At 38.5% G+C, this 18,306-nt stretch overlaps 1 protein-coding gene across 1 annotated transcript in view; it reads right to left on the bottom strand.

Moving 5' to 3' along the window:
* Positions 1-17,533, bottom strand: part of CFAP47 (cilia and flagella associated protein 47) — a 221,468-nt gene extending 203,935 nt beyond the window's left edge. The window contains exons 1-10 of the mRNA XM_072339839.1: positions 17,336-17,533; positions 13,942-14,093; positions 10,597-10,712; positions 8,392-8,530; positions 6,996-7,224; positions 6,181-6,341; positions 4,609-4,736; positions 3,822-4,057; positions 2,791-2,983; positions 16-229 (exon numbers count right to left, since the gene is read on the bottom strand). Coding sequence (XP_072195940.1) covers positions 16-229; positions 2,791-2,983; positions 3,822-4,057; positions 4,609-4,736; positions 6,181-6,341; positions 6,996-7,224; positions 8,392-8,530; positions 10,597-10,712; positions 13,942-14,093; positions 17,336-17,506 — 1,739 coding nt within the window. The 5' untranslated portion in view covers positions 17,507-17,533. The remainder of the gene's footprint in view (positions 1-15; positions 230-2,790; positions 2,984-3,821; positions 4,058-4,608; positions 4,737-6,180; positions 6,342-6,995; positions 7,225-8,391; positions 8,531-10,596; positions 10,713-13,941; positions 14,094-17,335) is intronic.
* Between the last annotated feature and the right edge of the window lie 773 nt (positions 17,534-18,306).

Below are 18,306 nucleotides of genomic sequence, written 5' to 3'. Positions count from 1 at the left end.
TGCTTAATTTGTTACCTGTACTTTTTATTCCGTTCACTAGGTCTAATGCTGGTTGAGCGGTCATTAGGAAAAGCTATAAGTGCATCCCCCTTAAAATTCCTGTTTATTTGATGAGTATGAATTCCTGTTTTGGTTGATTTAAGTATTGCCATAGGTGCAGTACAAGTGCACTGTCCCGTGTCATCTGCTACAAACTGTCCAGTTGCATTGGTAATCATTGGTGTTATACCTTAAAATTCAAATAAAACATGTTAAATACTTATATTTGTACTTGTGAATCAGAATTCAAAGTACTACATAAGAAAAATACTCCATAATTTATAACAGTCCTCTCAGCAGCCCAACAATTGCATTTGTCCATCCCACTGCTCTTTCCTTGGATAAGAGGACCATTCTAAGAGCCAACTACTTTCACCATAGTCAAATATATATACACATGTTTATATTACAAATCAAACAACTTGTACTGTGTCCAGCTAGGGCACTGTTTTCCATCCTCCAAACTATAGGATTGATTACAATCACTTCCACTGCATGGGCAGATAACTTACAAGAAGATTCATTTCAGACCCTCCCTGACTTCACCAAAGACACAGACAAAAACAAAAACTGATCCACACAGACTGGTAGAAGGGAACAAGAAAATGTTACCCACTTCTACGCAAGGATCAGGGAAACATCAGTTACCTCCCATATTTCAAGAAAGCTTAAAAACAACCACTTTGTAAGCCCTCAAGTTGAAGAAAAAAAGATAGGACTGATAGAATGAATTAATATAAGAAAACAGCAGTTAGAAAAACTGACAGTTATCAAGGGCTTTAAATGTGAGAAAGTAATCAAGAATTATCAATGAACTTAAACTCTGATGATTATTACTATTCAAAAAAACATTTTATGTATATGGATGGATGGATGCCCCATGTGCATATAAAAGTTTTATATGTATATATATATATACTTATATATATATATATACACACACACACACACACTGCTGGCTACAACTGACATGGAAAAGACTGAGGTACTGAACTTTTTTCTGCCTCAGTCTTCATTGGCAAGTGCTCTAGCCACATCACTCAAGTAATAGAAGGCAAAGACAGGGACTGGAAGAATGAAGAATCATCAACTGCAGAAGACCACCTAAGAAACCTGAATGTATACAAATACATGGGACCTGATGAGATGCATCCAAGTATCCTAAGGAAACTACTGGACTAAGTTGCTAAGACACTAATCATCATACTTGAGAAGTTGCAGCAGTCTGCTGAAGTCTCTGCCTTCTGGAAAAGAGGAAACATGACCTGGAGAACTCAGTCAGTTTCACATCTATGCCCAGTAAGATCATGGAGACTATACTAACACACATAGAAAATAAGAGGTGACAGCCAACATGGCTTCACTATTTAACATCATTTTAGCGATATGAACAGTGGAACCCAGTGCACCCTCAGCAAATTTACTAATGACAACAAGTTGTGCAGTACAATTGACAAAAGAGAAAAGCTCCCATCTGGAGGGACCTTGATAGCTGAGCCTGTGTGAGCCAAGTGAAGTTCAACAAGATCAAGTGCAAGGTCCCACACCCGGTTCAGAGTAATTCTAAAAACAAACACAGGCTGTCCAGAGAATGAATTGAGAGCAGTCCCAAGGGGGAGTTACAGAATCATAGAATCACTATAGTTGGAAAGGACTTCTAAAGGCCATCCAGTCCAATTTCTCTTAATGAACAGAGATATTCACAGATAGATCAGGTTGCCCAGGGACTGATCCAGCCTCACCTCGAAAGTCAACAGGAATAGGGCATCAACCACATCACTAGGCAACCTATGAAGAAAGGCTAATAGATGGGGCTGTTCATTCTGGAGAAGAGAAGGCTCTGAGGACGTCATTGCAGTACTTAATAAAGACAGAAACTTCTTATACAAGGAGATAATTATAGAAAAAAATTGAAGCAGTTTTAGAACTAGAAAATACTAAAAGTGAAAAGAGAGAGAGACTTAGATATTAGGAGGAAATTCTTCACACTGAAGGTGGAAAGGGAATAGAAAAAGTTGCCCAAGTTGTGTGTGCCTGGAAACATTCAAGGGAAAGTTGGGGCTTCGAGTACCCTGATCTAGAGGAAGGTATTACAACTCCTGGCAGTGGAACTGGAACTAGATGGTAATTAAAGTCCCTCCCAGCTCAAACTGTTCTACGATGCAAACCATTCTTATATATAAATAGATAATCTAAAACTACTAAAAAATATGGTATTATAAACACATTTTTAATAAGGACCTGAAATCTCTACCACACAAAATGTGAATAATACACATACAAACTAATTACTGGACATATTCTGAAAGATTTTTATGCCATCACAGCCTTTACAGATTGGGAAGAATCACAGGATGTAGAACAGCTGGCAGGCTCCATTAACTGTCAAATTCATCTAGTATTAACATACAGACAATAAGGAATACCCTGTTGTCCTTCTGACTTTGTCCTGTGCTCTCTCTTTGTCCTCTCTCACAGCTGAAAACTAAAACACATTAGCACTGTGTAACAGCATCACTGCCAAAAACAGAACACTTCATTTACTGATATATAAAACTTAATAATCGTATGATTAAAAGTTATTCTTTAGTAGTTGCACTTTGGTTAAAATACAAGCCACTTTCCTTGCATTCATTTATAGTCTTCTGGGTATACACTGTCCAGCTGAGCATTCTCTCAAATCCCAAAGAGAAATTACTTTTTAAAAACAAATTTAAAATAGTATTTTTAAAAAAATCTTGAGAATCTTACCAGGATTCATTCTGAATATAACAGTTTTTGGTTTAGATTTGCACACACCAATAAAGTCCAAATATATTTGGTGAATAGATTTTGGATTTGAAAGTTGTAAATCATTTTTGTCTAGTTCTCTACCAATGATGTCAATGACCTGCTTCACTTCAAATATTCCAATCTGATGTGGAGAAAATGAAAATATCAAATCCTGTAAGAAGAAAAGTGGTTAATGAGACATTACATAGGAAAAAAGTATACTGAAGCTACATGTAATTCTGTTTAATGGATTCACTATTCTTCCTGTTTAGTTTTTAAAGATGTGTTCAGCACTGTGCTTTTGAAGTATGCCAGTGACAACACATATGCACACATACATACAGCAACGCTATAGAACACCAGCAAAATCCTGCTAGTTCATTTCTGAGATAAAATATTTTTTCATTTCCCAAATGACAGGTTTGCTAAATTGCTTCCATATTCAAATTAAATTTAGCATAGCTTCTTATATTAAAGAAATACTGTTACTCAAGTACTTGCAATAAACTAAAGGAAATGAAAATAATCCTGCAAGGGCTTAGTCTTCTCAAGACAGTAAAATGCCAAAAAATTAAATCCAGGCAAATGTAAGTAAAAGGATTTTGGAGTAGCTCCTTCAGAAAGGTAATGTGGCCTATAGTCCAGCTGAAATGCCTCTACACCAATGCACCAGCCTGAGCTGGTGGGTGGCAGCCCTGCCCATTGCAAGGGAGTTGGAACCAGAATATCTTTAAGGTCCCTTCCAACCTAAGCCCTTCTATGACTTTATTAAAATTTTCTTAGTACTATAATTATCTTTTACAAATTTAAAATATCACTTGCTATTTCCTGGGATAAAGGAAAGATCATTAAATTACATAAGGAGAAAAAAAAAAAAAATGCATTTAGCCGATATTAAATATCATAGCTGCTGAAATTAAATTATTCCCTTTTACTTTAAAGAAACTCCGCTACTGATCCATGTAAAATAATCTACATATGTATATGATAAATGAGAAAGATATAATTACCTTAGTAGAACTTTTTTTTATTTTTCCTTTATCAGGAGAAATATGAAAGTGAGCAGTCTTGCGGAAACTGAATTTCACTGGAAGGGACTCAGATTCATTTTTGAGTGTGCACAAAACTTGCGTTTGTTCACCCAGGAAACAGTCCATAAATTTAACTACGGGTCCTGGATTAAAAGTCAGCATGACAGGAATAGCAGAACCTGTCACAGCCAATTCTGTGCGATTAGGATGATTCTCTGTGTTAGAAATGCACACAAACAAAAAATAGTAATTAAACAACAACAACCACCACCCATACATTACCCCAGAAATCTACTGCCATACCAGCAAGAAATGTCACACTGTAACTGAACAGTTGTAAAAGCAAAATAATACTGCTAGACACTATGATTTATGAAGCAGTTTTCTGTAAGATTTGAACATAGACATGCTTATTGATAATGGCTGCTAGATAATAAATTGTTCTTTTATTAAATTCAAATGACTGTATTTTCATCCTCAAAATGAAAAAAACTGTGTAACCCAAGTGCTATTGACTTACAGATGGCTTTTGGTGTTCGTCTCCTCCCTTGCAAATTTAGATATTACATTTTAGCTGTTCACTACCAACAGATAAATTCATGGCATGCATGAATACACTCAACTCTTTCTACTCACAACAGATTTTGGTGCTAAGACATAAAAGCTTCCTATAACATTGTTAAGTGGTAGAAGAAGAAATTTAAAAACAATCAAGATATACAATTTTAGCATCCATATGCAGTGACTATACACTTCCATAACATACTTGTACTTGGTGTGGAACCATCACTGGGGGTCTGCAGATCTTTATTACCAGCAGCCTCAAATCTCAGAAACAATATATAATCTTGTTTTGGTGATGAATCATTTGCTACAAAGGCTCCTTTAAATTTCCTGTAAGAGTCATGATCTCTAATTACAAGACCTTTTTTTATTTTTATTTAAAAAAAAAAAAAATATTCTAAACAAACAAACAAAAAAAAAGCTTAGTTTTTATCATCTACTTCAGCTTCTTTGCTATTGATTACGAGCTGAAAAAACATTTTTATACTTTCTGTAAAAAATGGAAATATAATTAACTGAGCAATATCCGTATGCTTATGATGCTAGTTATAAGATATCTTTACCATTCACATATTTTTACAATAGCTTTCTAAGGATTATGTGCACATAAACCACTTATATTTCAGTAAGAGAAAAAGTTTCAGTAACAGAAAGTGTTCATTCCAATTCCTGTTTTATTCTTTGTTTGAAAGAGAAATGTTCCATTATGCCTACTACTTTTTAATTACAAAGAAATTCTCCCAAAATGTTTTCATCTCTTGGTAATGAAATATCTGTTCTTTTATACTGCTGCACATATATGATAACTTTATGAAATAAGTCTAATGTCCTGAAAAAAGGCATTTGACTACAGAACTTTCTAAATCTTTAGAGATTTAACGCATTTAATTGGAGAAGTAATTCATTTCCTTTGCAATATCTACTAATATTATTCTTATCTCAAAAGAAGCTTACTCAATTCCTGGTCCAAAGGCATCTCTTATAAATTACAAAACATCTCCAAAATAGCTACTTCTGACTTAACTTTATAGAACCATGCAATCAGAGTATCCAAGTTTTAAAATACCCATAAGGATTAGTCCAGCTTCTGTCTCTATGTAAGACCACCTAAAATTCAAAAGCTGTGTGGGAGCATTGTACAAATGCTCCTTAACTGCAGCACTTGGGGCCGTGCCCAGTGCCCTGAGCAGCTAGTGCCAGTATCCATCCACCATATGTTGAGTAACCATTTCCTAACACCCAATCTAATCCTCCCCTGACACAGCTCCACGTCGTTCCTTTGGGCCCTGCAGCTCCTCACAGAGAGCAAGCTCAGTGCTGCCCCCCTCCTCCCTGTGAGGAGCTGCAGCCTCCATCAGGCCTCCCCTCAGTTCTTCCGCTTTGGGCTGAACACATCAAGGGACCTCAGCTTCTCTTCATCTGTCTTCCCCTCTAGATCCCTTTGAAGCCCCCCTTTTGATGACATCTCATAGTTTCATGCCCTTCTTATACCGTGCTAGTCAAAATTGCACACATGCTGAGGGCTCACCAGCACAGAGCAGACTGGGACAATCCTTTCTCTTGCCCAGCTAACAGGAGGCCTGAAATATCCCCAGAGTACAGTTGGCCCTTTTTACTTTCACAGCACACTACTGACTCATAATCAACTTCTCATCAACCAGAACCCCAGATCCCTTTCTGCAGGGCTGTTATCCAGACTCCCCTTGTCCAGTTTGTAAATTCACCCAAGGATGCAACATCCAAAGTACATTTGTAATTTGGACCACTCACTCACTTTGGACAAAAGCAAAGTGTAACCATGGAATTCCCGTAAGGTGGCAAGGTTCCCTGATCAGGAATGCACAAGATCAAGGTAGAAACATCTAAATCTCTTGTTTTGTTTACGAAGCTTAAATCTTGTAAAACAGCATCTGCACTCTTCTGTAGATCTGTTCCCTAAAAGAAAAATCAAAATATGGGAATATGGGTATGTCAACAGCTCATCTTGCTGTTTTATGTTCTCAACTGTTTTTGTTTGTTGTTTTTTTTTTTTTTTTCCCATGAAGAATTGCATCTTTCACAAGTAAAAAGATGCAACCTAAGGAATACCAGTAAGACATATTTCCACATCATGCATCTAATTAACTAATTTAACATAAATGTTGTTGTTGTTTTAAGTTGATGGTTACTCAGAGTACTTCACTGTCACAGAAAAGAAAAAAAACAATTGAAACTGTAAGCATTCAACATTCTGCAATACCAAAGTATGTTCTGACGACTTCTAAATCGCAACAAATGCATTCAGCAAAACTACTCAATAAATAAATAAATAAATAAATAAATAAATAAAAGGAGGTAAGGAGGAAGAAAGGACCATACTTAACATTCTTAATATGACAGTGTCACATGGTGAAACAAATACATGAAAAAACTTAACTCCGAAGTAAAAACACAGTAACTTTTGTAGACTGGGGAGAAGTGATAGTAAGTTTATTAATCAGGATACAGTATGACATCATAACTGCAGTTAGAAGATGAATGTGGAGAAACAAAAATGCAAAAACAGAAGTAAGCTTTTAACTAAAAATATATATACTTTTTTTTTCTTACCATCTCTCCTCCAACAGCATTGTCTTCCAGTACTGCTACCCAGTCAATCCCCTCTGGACTATCATTGTGTAAATATATTTGTTTAGTCTTTGAAGACCCAAAATAAACTGATCCAAAATTAACGCATTCCAATACATTTCCAGAAGGCAGTCCTAGAACTTTAAGAACTTGTTCTACAACAATAGCTCTGATCCATACTTCCTTGCAGGTACATCCTTCCATCTCCACTCTGTCAGGGAAAGTAGCAAATTATAGTATTGTAGAGAAATGTTAGAAATAATCTCTTTGTTTTTCATTTGAACCCACCCAAACTGAAATCAAAACATTTAAACTAAAATTATCTTCCCATAGATAATAAAAACAATAAAAGTATACTTGACGTACAATACCTAGAAGATATATCACCAATCACAAAAATAAAATAAAAAATAAATAAAAATAAAATCACACATTGCAATATAAGGATTGGGGAAATTTTTCCAGTTTTTTCCTTTATCCCCCCTTCTCTTCTCAATAGTGTTGTCACACTGTTGTTTCAAACAGTAGAGATGGCATCTCAGAAGCATCAGGTGTCCACAAATGATAAGCTTCTCCTTTCCCTCTGTCAATTTGTGTAACTGGAAATCCATGGTGGTGTATACCTGTAATTGTCTCTGAGAAAACTGGAGCTAGAAGTTCATCCAAGAAGAGTGCATAGAGCTGGTATTGTTCCTTCCTGAATGCCTGAGCTTCATGACAACACTAAACATCAAAGTACCATGCAGATATTGTATAAATCTTTAGAACCAACTCTTCTTTTCAATAGATTCAGAGCTGAAAAATCTTTGTTTTGAAAATAGTCAGATATATCATGCCACAGTGTATGCTCAAGAGGATCTCAACCTCTCTGAACGTCATCTTTCAGCTTCTAATTACTGGATTCACCAAAACAGAAAATGATTTTTACAAAAATACAAAAGAATTCCTCTGAGAATATTGCTTGTGCTCAGAGATTTTTTAAAAAATGCTTAGAAAAGGTAAATGGAAATAACTAAGATCTATACCATTTCTCCAAGTAAAATTCCTGTCATTGACTCCTTATAAGACTTTCAATACTACCCTATTTGTTTATTATATAAATTAAACATTTATTTATATACAGTATTTGTGTAAGTGTTGACAGTGCCACTTGATTTCATTTATTACAATATACTTTACAATTACTATTAAAAACACTGAAATAATCAGCAATTTTGTAGAATTGAATAATATAATTTAAAATCAATACTGAAATTGGGAATTGAAACTTGCAAGCTTTTTTTTTTTTTTTTAGTTAAACAGATTTGTAAAATTTTTAGAATTAATAACAGACAAAAGTGTGATTTACAGACTACAGTAATATCAGTCATACACTCACTTTATCATTTCTTTAATGAATCTTGGTACATCTGTACAGATTTGCACTTTAACCACCTTGAAAGATTTGGGCTCTACCAGTCCACTGGTAGGTTTTATGTCAAGCAGAATGTCCCCATTATATGATATTTTAAATGCACCTAGAAGAAACAATACATTAAACAACATTAAATTTGTAGATATGCCTCCATTAAACATTTAGAATAATAAATGACAGGCTTCTGTATGTACCATGCAGCAGTGTTTATAAGTAGGGATAGTTTCTATGCCGAATGAAAATTTTCACATTATATAAGTTATGAATGCATCTGCAACTAATATATGTTATATAATCTTATTTATCTAATCATCATTCCTCAATCTAATAAGTTAGTACGTATATTTAAAAAAAAAAAAAAATAGTGAAGAAAGTGTTTTCATCACTAATTGTAGTCAGTCATAGGATAAGCAGAATAAAATTATTTAGTTTTCTCCTAACTTCCTAGCAATCCAACTCGCTAGAGCCTTGAAAAACTTATAGAGCTGTAACATGGAATAAATTGAAATGCTGACATGAAACTTTGTTAATGTAGAAACACTCAAATTCCTCTTTTGTGTCATGTTAACATTATTCAAATAATCATACTGTCTTCTTTTAAACTGTTTGTTACCCCTAGCTCAAGATTTTCACATACCTCGTTACTGTTAAATGAATTCACAACATGAGTACTCTGCAAGACTTGATAGTCGAATCCACTTGTAAAAACCCTTTACTTTAAGCACAAACCTTGGATTCTTCTAAGTTACTTTAAAAAATATTCACATGAGCATTTCAGCCTAAGCCTATATACTTGTCTTACCACAGACACTATCCAAACCACACTGTCACAGGTAAACAGGTTTTGGTTTCGCTGAGTTTGTTTTAATTACCTTTAACCTGGCAGGTTTAAAACATACTCAACAACTATCCACTTTTGTTTGTTTAGATTGATACAAATAAATTCTGCTCTAATTGTACAAGTCCATGTCTCTCCTGTAGGAAAATTCATATCTGGATGCAGACTCCAGGTGAGGCCCACCTAACTTCTAAGGAAAGGTATCGTCTGCTTTTTCCAGAAGAAAAGGCAGTCAGAGAGACTATGTAGATCACATGGGCATTTTCTTACACTCCAGTCTTCATGTTTCTTATAATTCTTAGAATTGTCCCTCACAGAAGTTGAAGGATTTGAATGTTTTGAAAGCATTATGATTTCAAATGCTATGGCAGGAAGAGGAAAGACCTCTCATTAACTTCTCATAACATATATGGTTCAATTCCCATTCCAGAGGATTTTGAATGTACAGGGAGCTTGTGTTTGTGTATTCAACAGACAGCTAGTGGGATCTAGTTAGAGGATCACAAAGACAACACACAAAACAAAAGCAGAGGTGATTCACTATTATTTATGCTGGGCATACTGAGCCAATGAGAAACTTATAAAAATATCTATCAGACATGATTCAGGAGAAAAGATCTGAAAGAATTTCACAACTTGCTAAACTCATGTTTTTTCCCCTGAGCAAACAGTACTTCTGTACTGCCTACAGAAGTAATGGACCACTAATAGAACAGTGGTGATTTAACTCAGAAAGGGAGCTCAGCGCTACCACACTACTCTCTCACTCCACCTCATTAAGGCAGAGGGAGAAAACAAAACTGGGGGGGGGGGGGGGGGGGGCAGGGAAGCCTACAGGTTCAGATAGGGACAATTACTTTCATGAGCAAAGGGAGCGTAGGCAAAGCTTAAGCATACTGAAAACATACTAAATCAGTAAAAACAAAATCACCTTCCCTCCATCCTCCCTCTTCTGCCTCTTCCCCCTGAGTGGCAGGAAAACAGGGAGTTGGAGCTGCAGTCAGTCCAGTTGGCTTCATCTCTGCCATTCCTACTCAGTCACTCTCTGCTCCATGTCACATCCCTCCCACAGGATGCTGTCCTTCCCATGCTTACCCCACAAAGGCTTCCTGCAGGCTGCAGCACTCCAAGCCACGCTGCTCTGACATGGGGCATTGCTAGGATCTGCTCATAGCAGACACCAGAGCTGCTTTTCCCACTACGAAAACCTTGCCATGTAAACCCAACTCATGAAGCCACAATACTCATTAAATGTGTAACTCAAAATTTGCATAAAATTACATTTTCCAAAAAGAAGTACTTCCACAATGTAATGCATACTAAACATTTACCTGACAGTGATCCATGGTTAGCTATACGAATCTCTTTACTAATTACTTTACTGCTTGCAATCACTGTACCAAAATCAACCTCTGTCTGGGTTTCCAGATAACAGGATGGAATTAACCTGCAGAAAGAAAGAAGGAAAAAAAAAAAAAAAAAAGAAAGTCATGGTTATATTCTCCCAAAGCTTGAAAATAAATTTGTATTTTTAAGGAATTTTAAATTTTATCAGGTACCACAATGGAAAGAGTTCTGCTTTTCTTCTAGTAGTCCTACTGCCTACTAACACAGCTCACTAGCACAGTAGCATATATGGAGGACAGATAGAAAACCTCATCTATCAAGCTGTTAAATGACTGCAACTTTAGTACAAATTATCCTCAGGCATTTAGGCAAAACTGAATGAATACATTTCTATTTAGTTTCAAATACATTATTGTGGTACAAAGAACTCTAATTAATTTGAAAAGCTTTCAATATATTGAGTCAGTTGCAGCACAGAAGTTGACATTCACCATATTTCATTATCAGCTGCCTGAACTAAAAGCAGAGAAAATACATGCATGTCTGTTTCAATTTGGTCTTCTTGTTTCATAGGTATTTCACGTGGATTCTATAAAATATATTACAGCACAGGAAGTGAGTAATGACAAATTATTTCTGTTATTTACTTAAGAGTAAATAACGTATGTTGATTTCATTGGACAGGTAGGAACTGCTTTGCCAGAATGAAAAGATGCTGCTTCCTTAAGCAAACTTGTAAAAGCTCCAGTTCCTAATACAAGCACACTTCTGATCTCATGTAAAATTGCATTCAAAATGAATTAGGATTTTGTATGAGCACAGCTGTCTATCTCCTCTCACCTACCAAGAGGAACATACAACAACTGCATCTTATGATCTGCATTGCTTCCTGTACAAAAGACTTAAGAGAAGAAAGAAAATGATTTCCTTGGAGAGCTAAGTTAACCCTACCTATGAAACCTTTTTCATGAGGGACAGGAGCGAGCAAGTGAAAGGCAGTGGGAGAAAAGAAGGGAAGGAAAAAACAGGGAACTAGGAATGCAAAAAAAGAACTTGCTCTTGGGCATATTACTATACTGGTTTTAATTCTCAATAAGAATTTACTGAAATTCAAAATAAAATAGTGAATTCTTGACAGGGATGATCACGCAGGGGCAAGAACAAAATAAGGAAAACAACCTTATCAAGACAAGATTAGAGAGCACTTGAAAAGATCATAAAGACTTCCCAACATGCACCAGCAATTTAGACATTCTTCCAAAAAGTTTCATGAGAAACATGAAATATTTCTGCACAAGACCCAACAGCATATATACAGCTGAGATGAAAGGTTAAAAACTGTATCATTTGAAACACAGAAGACTGGAAATAAACAAATGCCTATGCTCCATCCTAGGGTGCTGAGGGTGCTGGCAGGCATGATTGCCGAGCCACCATCTACCAGCCTTCCTGGCTATCTGGAGAGGTCCCAGAGGATTGGAGGCTTGCCGATGTGACTCCCATCTACAAAAAGGGCAAGAAGGAGGACCCAGGGAACTACAGACCTGTCATCCTGACCTCATTACCAGGGAAAGTTGTGGAGCAAACCATCTTGGGTGAGATCACATAGCACATGCATGGCATCCAGAGCATCAGGCCCAGCCAGCATGGGTTCCTGAAAGGCAGGTCATGCTTGACGAACCTCATCTTCTTCTACAACTGGGTGATCAGACTGGTAAATGAGGGAAAGACTGTTGATGTAGTCTACCTAAACTTCAGCAAAGCCTTTGACATGATCTCTCACAGTATTCTCCTGGGGAAACTGGCTGCCCTTGGCCTGGACATGTATACCCTCCTTTGGGTAAGGAACTGGCTAGAGGGCTGTGCCCAGCAGGTAGTGGTTAATGGAGTTAAGTCCAGTTGGTAACTTTTTAAAAGTGGTTTCCTCCAGGGATTGGTATTGGGGCCCATCTTGTTTAATATCTTTATTGATGACCTAGATGAGGGGACTGAGCATACCCTCAGTAAGTTTGCAGATGACACCATGTTGTGAGGTGGTGTCAATCTGCCCAAGGCTAGGGGGGCCCTTCAGAGGGATCTAGATAAGCTGGATCACTGGGCTGAGGTGAACAGGATGAGGTTCAACAAAGCCAAGTGCCAGGTCCTGCACTTTAGCCACAATGACCCCACGCAACGCTGTAGGCTTATGGGTGAGTGGCTGAAAGACTGTGAAGAGGAAAGGGACCTTGGGGTGCTGGCTGATGCTCACCTGAACATGAGCTGACAGTGTGCCCAGGTGGCCAAGAGGGCCAGTGCCATCCTGGCCTGCATTAGAAACAGTGTGGCCAGCAGTAGCAGAGAGGTAATCATCCCCCTGTATCAGCACTGGTGAGGCCGCACCTTGAGTATTGTGTTCAGTCTTGGGTCTCTCACTACAAGAAAGACATCCAGGGCCTGGAATGTGTCCAGAGAAGGGCAATGAAACTGGCAAGGGGTCTGGAGCACACGTCTTATGAGGAGCAGCTGAGAGAGCTGGGATTCTTTAGACTGGAGAAGAGGAGGCTCAGGGGAAACCTCATTGCACTCTACAACTTCCTGAAGGGGTGTTGTGATGAGGAGGAGTTTGGCCTCTTCTCCCAGGCAATAAACAGGACCCAAGAAGATGGCCGCAAGTTGTATTAGAAGAGATTTAGATTAGATATAAGGAACAATTTTTTCTCTCAGAGAGCAGTCAGGCACTGGAATGGCTGCCCAGGGAGGTGGTGGAGTCACTGTCCCTGACAGTGTTCAAGAGGCGTCTGGATGAGCAACTACAAGAGATGGTTTAGTGGCTTGTGGTAGCAACAGTAATGGGAGGATGGTTGGTCTACATGATCCTGTAGGTCCTTTCCAACCTTGTAATTCCATGATTCTATGATAACTAACCCTAAGAACAGCATATAAAAGCATTCCTGTCTTTCAAAAAAAAAAAAAAAAAAAAAAAAAAAAAAAAAAAAAAAAAAAGAAAGAAATCTCTCACATGGACTGATGAAAATGGTCCTCAAATGTGTGACCTTATTACAAAGCACAACCAATTATCACAACCAATACATAGTAAAGCAAAAACACAAATCCAGAACCTCTCTAAGATCATTAAAGGAACCACCCACCCAATTAACTTCTTACCCACCTACTGTTCTGAAAAAGAAGGAGAAAAATAAATAAATAAATAAAGAAGAAGGTAAAATCTTATAAAGAAACTCTCTCTTTGTTTTCATTGCAATTGATTAATCAATTAGTAGCCATAAACTCCCCACAAGATTAAACTGAAAACAGTAACAGCAGAATATCAGGTTTTTTAACTGGCATACCCAACCAGAGGGATATCAACTTTGTCTTCTTCTATAAAAAGAGGTAGTCTATCTTGAAGATCTTCTTCAGTCTCGGGATAATATTCTACAAAAGCTTTGATTTGAAGTCCAGGTGCAATGAGGTTTTCTGTATTTTCCACAATCAGTTTAAACTGCAGCATAAAAAAAAAAAAAAAAAAAAAAAAAAAAAAAAAAAAAAAAAAAAAAAAAAAAAAAAAAAAAAAAAAAGATTATTTTCATTTCTAGATTAAAAAAAAAACAAAACTTATACACATGGCTCATTTTCAGAATAACACATGGATTGATTTAAAATTCACAACTGGTTTTAAAATATGCAGAATTTTGTAAAGTTCCTTTTCCTATTTATCTATTTATATTATTTGCACTGGCACAGCTGCCCAGAGAAGCAGTGGTGCCCCATCCCTGGAGGCACTCAAAGCCAGGTTGGATGGGACCCTGGGCAGCCTGAGCTGGTGGGGGGCAGCGTGGGTGGGCTTTGAGGTCCCTTCCAACCCAAACCATTCTTTGATTCACCCTTGAGCAGCAAAAGAAAGGTTGAATGAATAACACAATTTGATGGGTTCAGAAAGTGTTGATTTAACAAAATACTGTTTCTAGTCTTTCCAAGAAAGCTCTAGTTTTGCTGCTGTTGTTATAAACATTTTGAAGCGACTGTGTAAGAATTTTCTGTACATATGACCTACATTCCACTGAATTCAACTGAATGACCCCCTATACATAAAAATCTGTGTGAAAGGTGCATGCATGCACTTACAGTTTCTTCAGGGAGAAGTGAGAGGGAAAACAAACAAAAAAGCAAGAAAAAATAAACAAAACACAGAAGCAGGTGACACAAAGTATCTTCTTGTATCTACTGACATCCAACACCCCCTTCACATCTTTCCTTAAACAGAACATATGAGCAATCTACCAGAATGTAGGAGGCATCCAACAGTCACCACGTTTCCAAGAAAACTTGATCAGCAGATCAAGAAACTCTCTGATGTTTCAGTACAATTCACATCACCCTGTGCATAACAGGCTTCTGCTGTACACGTCCACTTTAATCATTTATGTCTAAAGAGTCATCCCAGTATTCCTGGTGTATTCTGTACTAATCTTTAATTGGAATTTGTAAGAACATAAGCATATTTGTTGATTACATTGTTAGAACATCTCCTATTCCATTAAAATTTCCCTAACAATATAAATACTCAACCAGAAGATATTTATCATTCAAAATGCATCACGTTATTATGGGGTTGATTTTTAGATAGTCACGCTTCAATTTTAAAGTGCAAACAATTTACCTCTTCTCTACAAAGAATTAAACATCCATGCATATTCATTCTGTGTAAGGGAAAAATGAATATTTTAGAATGCTAAATTTTAAATGAAACCTATGGAAAGCTGCTTTGTGAGCTAACTTCTTTGAAATGCACGTTTCAGCCTCATGCTGCCGGCAGCTTAGGGAAGGTTAATTTTCAGCTCTTGCACTCTATGAAAATAACACTTCAGAACATTTACAGACTAGTCACACTTCACCCTAACTCTCATACTGGGCATCTCACAGATGATGGCATCAAAATATTCATCCTAAAGCATCGACTATTTTTTTGTTTGCTTCATTGGTTAGGTTTTTTTCTTTTATTAACAGTAACTATATTCATAAATTATGACTGACTAAGCCTTTTTCTCTCTTCTAAAATTGATTCTGCCTTTCCATTTCTAAACGTGAAAAACTGATGAATAAGGCTTGCGAAAACTAACGAAGCACAGTAAGCACTGCCCTGCCAAATCGAGCTCAAACTGCTATGAACATGAGGCAACATCAGCTTCTGTTTCATCCCCAAGCACCAGTCCAACATTTTGATCCTAATTTTGAATTATTTAACAGGCTAAATACTAGCTGGATAAAAAATAAATGCAAAACTACTAACCACAGTTGGGTCTTGCTGGGCCCACATCACTAAAGGACGTGAGTTAGTGGGCATGGTGGTGGTTTGGTGGAAAAGAGCACTAAGATCATCTAGTCCAACCAACCTTTATATCTGTGATACAGATTCTATGTCAAAGGCTATACTTGTTGCAATTGGAAAGAATTTTTAAGGGTTGGATATACAATGACTTTTCCAGAAGTAATGAGATGAATATGAGAACCTAATGAATGAATGGGAAACTAATGCAGATCATCTTTAGAAAAGATAGAAGAACTCTTTTCTGAGAAAGCCTTCCACAAGCAAGCACAACAAATAGACTCCTTCTCTCAGAAAACTTAGGAGAGCACAACAGAGACAGAGCTGTCAATCTGTGCTATGAAATCCCAGGAATACTTCACAAATCTGACCTACTTCTATATGGCTCTTCTTGAAATAAAAGGGAAATCACAGGCTTCTTGAGGGATAACATTCCTGAAAAGCACAAAGTGAGAAAAACTAAGCAGGATTTGCTACATACAAAGTTCTCGATGTAACATGACATATGATAAAGCTAAATTCTATTAAAATAATAGACTTAAAGAACAAGGAAGCTCTTTTTACATTGATCGCCTCAGGAAAATATCGAGTTGAAGAAACCAGAGGTCATTTTACTCAGACTTACAAGCTTCAGCTCAGCAGCCTCATTTGAAATTCAATATGAGAATATTTTTCATCTAATAATTAAAGTTAGAAAAGACCTCTAATATCACTCAGTCCAACCACCAGCCCATCCCACCATGCCCACTGCCCACGTCCCTCAGTGCCACATCCACACGGCTCTTGAACACCTCCAGGGACAGTGACTGCACCACCTCCCTGGGCAGCCTGTGCCACTGCAGCACTGCTCTTACTGAGAAGGAATTACCCCTAATATCCAATCCGAGTCTCTCCTGGCACAACTTAAGGCCATTCCCTTTCATCTCATTGCTGTTACCTGGGAGAAGAGGCCAGTCCCCACCTCACCACAACCTCCTTTCAGATGGTTGCAGAGATCAATAAGGTCTCCCCTGAGTCTCTTCTTCAGTCTGAACAATCTGTTTCCTCAGCCACTCTCCACAGGACTCGTGCTCCAGACCCCTCACTGTAATATCACCCTTCTCTGGACATGCTCCAGGGGCAAACATTTTCAGTTATCTCAGAAAGCACACCTGAACTTCCTGATGAGTAGCAGGTAACCTAGGACACTCCCCCAGATCTGTCACATGAGAGAATGCAGACAACTTGGGGAACTGTCACCTATTCTTCTCAGTTTCTCCAGCTACTCAACTACTTGAACTAACTTCCGTTTCACCAGCAAGCTTCAGTCAGCCCGTCAGACCCCCAAGCCACCGCCGTTATGCCACATGCCAAAGCTGGACCGGTCGGGAGCTCTGGGGCAGACACCCAACGCCTCACTCCTTCCGGCCGACCCTCACCTGTGGCCGGTGCGGCGGCAGCAGCCGGAGGCGACAGCTCTGCGCCCGCAGGTTCTGGAGGATGAGGGCGGCGCGATATCGGCGTCCAGGCACCGCGGCGGTGAAGCGCAGCTCGGACGGGGTGATGCGCACCCCGGCCACGTCCCGCCACCCGCCCGACATAGCAGCCATCGCCTCTCCAAAGCGGTGGCAGCTGCTGCCTGGAAACGGTCGCTTAGCAACGGACGCTGAGCTCCGATTGGAAGCAAAAGAGGGGACTCATCCGAGCCCACCAATTAGAAGAGGAAGTGCCGTGTAGGGGCGGGTCCTTGCCCCCACCTCCTACCCCGGCGGTGCCGCCATTTGGTGGGCGCTATGTCAGGGCTGCGGGAAGTGCCCTGCTCTCATATAAGCCCTCTGTTCGCTAGGGGGGACACCAAAATGGCCCGTGTTTACCAATGGGGAGGTATCTCAGCTGATGTCTCCTGGCAGCGTGGGGGAGAGGGCTTACACTGCATATGCCCTCTTTCTGACAGCAGCTGTGGAGCGTGTGTATATAAGCAGGGATGTTTATGCTGTCCCAGGTTACTGAAAGCAAGGGTGCATTCTAAATAAATATATAAAATAGAAGTGGCCTGATTTCTGTATAAGCACGTTACTCATAGACATGGTCTGCATAGACCAAACAGGGTGCTAACCAGGCTGTGTGTTGGTGGAAAGCAAGGTGTCTGCTGGGGCAGTGACTGCAGTAATAATTCATTGCATGCATTTACTGAGCAGAGGAAGGCATGTTCCAGTTCTGTATCTCTGTGCCTTCATGTGATGTAATTTAAGCGGTAAAATGCTGCTGACAAGAATCCAGCACTTAGGCAGATAATGGGCCATTTTGCTCTTTGCTACCATGTAGCAGAAGAGAAGAGGGGGAGCGGCATGTACAAATCCTCAAGCATCAGTTTCTATCAACCCAAAATGTTTTGCCTTGGATTACATCA

The sequence above is a fragment of the Excalfactoria chinensis genome, chromosome 1 (genome assembly GCF_039878825.1).
Source record: "Excalfactoria chinensis isolate bCotChi1 chromosome 1, bCotChi1.hap2, whole genome shotgun sequence".
Lineage (NCBI taxonomy): Eukaryota > Metazoa > Chordata > Aves > Galliformes > Phasianidae > Excalfactoria > Excalfactoria chinensis.
This window is presented reverse-complemented; position numbering and strand designations above follow the sequence as displayed.